Raw genomic sequence first — 2,156 nt, forward strand, 5'->3', positions numbered from 1 at the left:
ATTTAATTATCCATCAAAACATCTATGCATCACTCATCACTCTATCTATCTATGGATCTGTCTGTCTAAAATCTTCTATCTGTTATCTGTAGGTCAGGTAAGCCTGCCTGCCTATTTTTCTATCTGTCTGTCTATATATATATATATATATATATATATATATATATATATATATATATATATATATACATGTATATATGTATATATATATATACATGTATATATATATATATGTATCTGTCTACCTATCCAACTCTCTATTTACCTGTTTGTCTTTCTATTTCTCTATCTAAATTTTCCATGTTGCTACAATCATTTGCTTTTATTGAACACCAGCAGTCCCATAAATAAAATTATTCTAAACTCTTTTGATTTGTTAGATTGGAATATACATTCATTTAAATCATGTCAGTGAGAAATACAAATATTATCCTGGAACTTCTTTAAATATCATATAGGCAAGAAGGAACAAGAATTACGGTGAAGTTCCCCCTGAACTCCATAGTGATGAAAACATTGATGCCTCATGTGACAAAAATATGGGTTACACAGGAACCAGTCATAACTGGAAACAGTTACCATTCCTAGTACTGTCATTATTTTGATATTTGGGACTGAACAAAATAGAATTTTGAATAAATGTGTACTTAACTGCCTAAATATTATGCTCTTATTTTTAGGCATCAGGGACAAGTCAAAGCAGCTAAAACATCTTCTCCATTTGAGTCCAAATCTTCATTGAAGTGGAAAAAGGCAAATATTATTTATTAATCATCTATTATGCTTCATACGCTGGGTCAAGAACTTGACAGATTTTTTTTTTCTGAATTGATGCTCACAGCAACCCTGTGAGGTAGGGATCATTTTTCTCATTTTACAGTTGAGGAAATTGAGGTAGACACCTGTGATGTGGCATGCAAGACATTTGAGAACGCAAGACTATGAATGCTAGTGTCCTTGTTAACTTGCTTTCTTGCTCCATAGTTTCTCCATAGCAGTTTTTACTTCTGCATTTCTCAGTGTATAGATCAAGGGATTGAGCAAAGGAGTTCCAATGGTATAAAATACGGACACCATTTTATCCACAGGGTAATTAATTGGGGGACGAGCATATATAAAAATACAAGGAACAAAGAATAAAATGACCACAATTATGTGTGAGGTGCAGGTGGACAAGGCTTTACGCTTCCCTTCTGCACTATGATTTCTTAGAGAATAAAGGATTAAAATATAGGACATCATAAGAATTAAAAAGCTCAACAAACATTCAATCCCACTATTGAAAAGAACCAATAATTTGAACACATATGTATCAATGCAGACCAAGTTCAATAAAGGCTGCAAGTCACAAAAGTAGTGATCAATCACATTGGGACCACAGAATGGTAAACTTAATGCAATCAAGATCTGGGTGCTAGAATGCAGCACAGACAGCATCAGGACCACTATCATTAAATTCCCACACACTTTCTGGTTCATGATGATTGGGTAGTGCAGTGGCTTACAGATGGCCACATAGCGGTCAAAAGCCATGAGGACAAGGATCAAGATCTCCATGCATCCAAAGAAATGCACTGCAACTACTTGGGTCATGCACTCATTAAAGGAAATAGTCTCTTTCTTTAAGAGACTGTTTAAAATCAGTTTGGGGGCTATAGTGCTAGAGTAACAGAAGTCTGCCAAGGACAACTGGGTGAGAAAGTAATACATGGGAGTCCCAAGTGTGGGACTGGTTTTGATGGTCAAAATGATGAGCAGGTTTCCTATCATTGTGGCAATATAGAAAAGCAAGAAAACGGCAAATAATATCTTCTTTTTCACTGGATCTTGTGTCAGTCCAAGAAAAATGAATTCAGTCACGTTGTTTTTCATTTCTATGATTTCAATGAAAATTGGAAGCATATATGAGAGAACTAATTATTGCATGAATGGAAGAAAGCAGCAGAAGAATAATAGAATATAGGACCCTTTACAGTATTAATTTCTGTTCTCATGTATTTCAGTGTACATATTTCACTTGTCCATAGAATAATACTCAGGGAATATTGCTATCATTACACATTTGCTACAGTCTTCTGCAATCAATGCTCCACAGTGTTCCATCTTATTTATAAAGGATTAAGGTTTATGTTAGTAAAAGGTCAGGTAATAACTTA

At 34.4% G+C, this 2,156-nt stretch overlaps 1 protein-coding gene across 1 annotated transcript; it reads right to left on the minus strand.

Annotated features, from left to right (window-relative positions):
* Window positions 1-960: 960 nt before the first annotated feature.
* Window positions 961-1,902, minus strand: LOC141517189 (olfactory receptor 4C11-like). Its single transcript, XM_074228039.1, has one exon. The coding sequence runs from the start codon at window positions 1,900-1,902 to the stop codon at window positions 961-963; it is 942 nt and encodes a 313-aa protein (XP_074084140.1).
* Window positions 1,903-2,156: the final 254 nt, after the last annotated feature.

The sequence above is a fragment of the Macrotis lagotis genome, chromosome 3 (assembly GCF_037893015.1).
Source record: "Macrotis lagotis isolate mMagLag1 chromosome 3, bilby.v1.9.chrom.fasta, whole genome shotgun sequence".
NCBI classification, from domain to species: Eukaryota; Metazoa; Chordata; class Mammalia; order Peramelemorphia; family Peramelidae; genus Macrotis; species Macrotis lagotis.

Bases quoted from the DNA above. Each gene is read 5' to 3' on its own strand.
- LOC141517189 (XM_074228039.1), bottom strand. From the start codon at position 1,902: ATGCTTCCAATTTTCATTGAAATCATAGAAATGAAAAACAACGTGACT.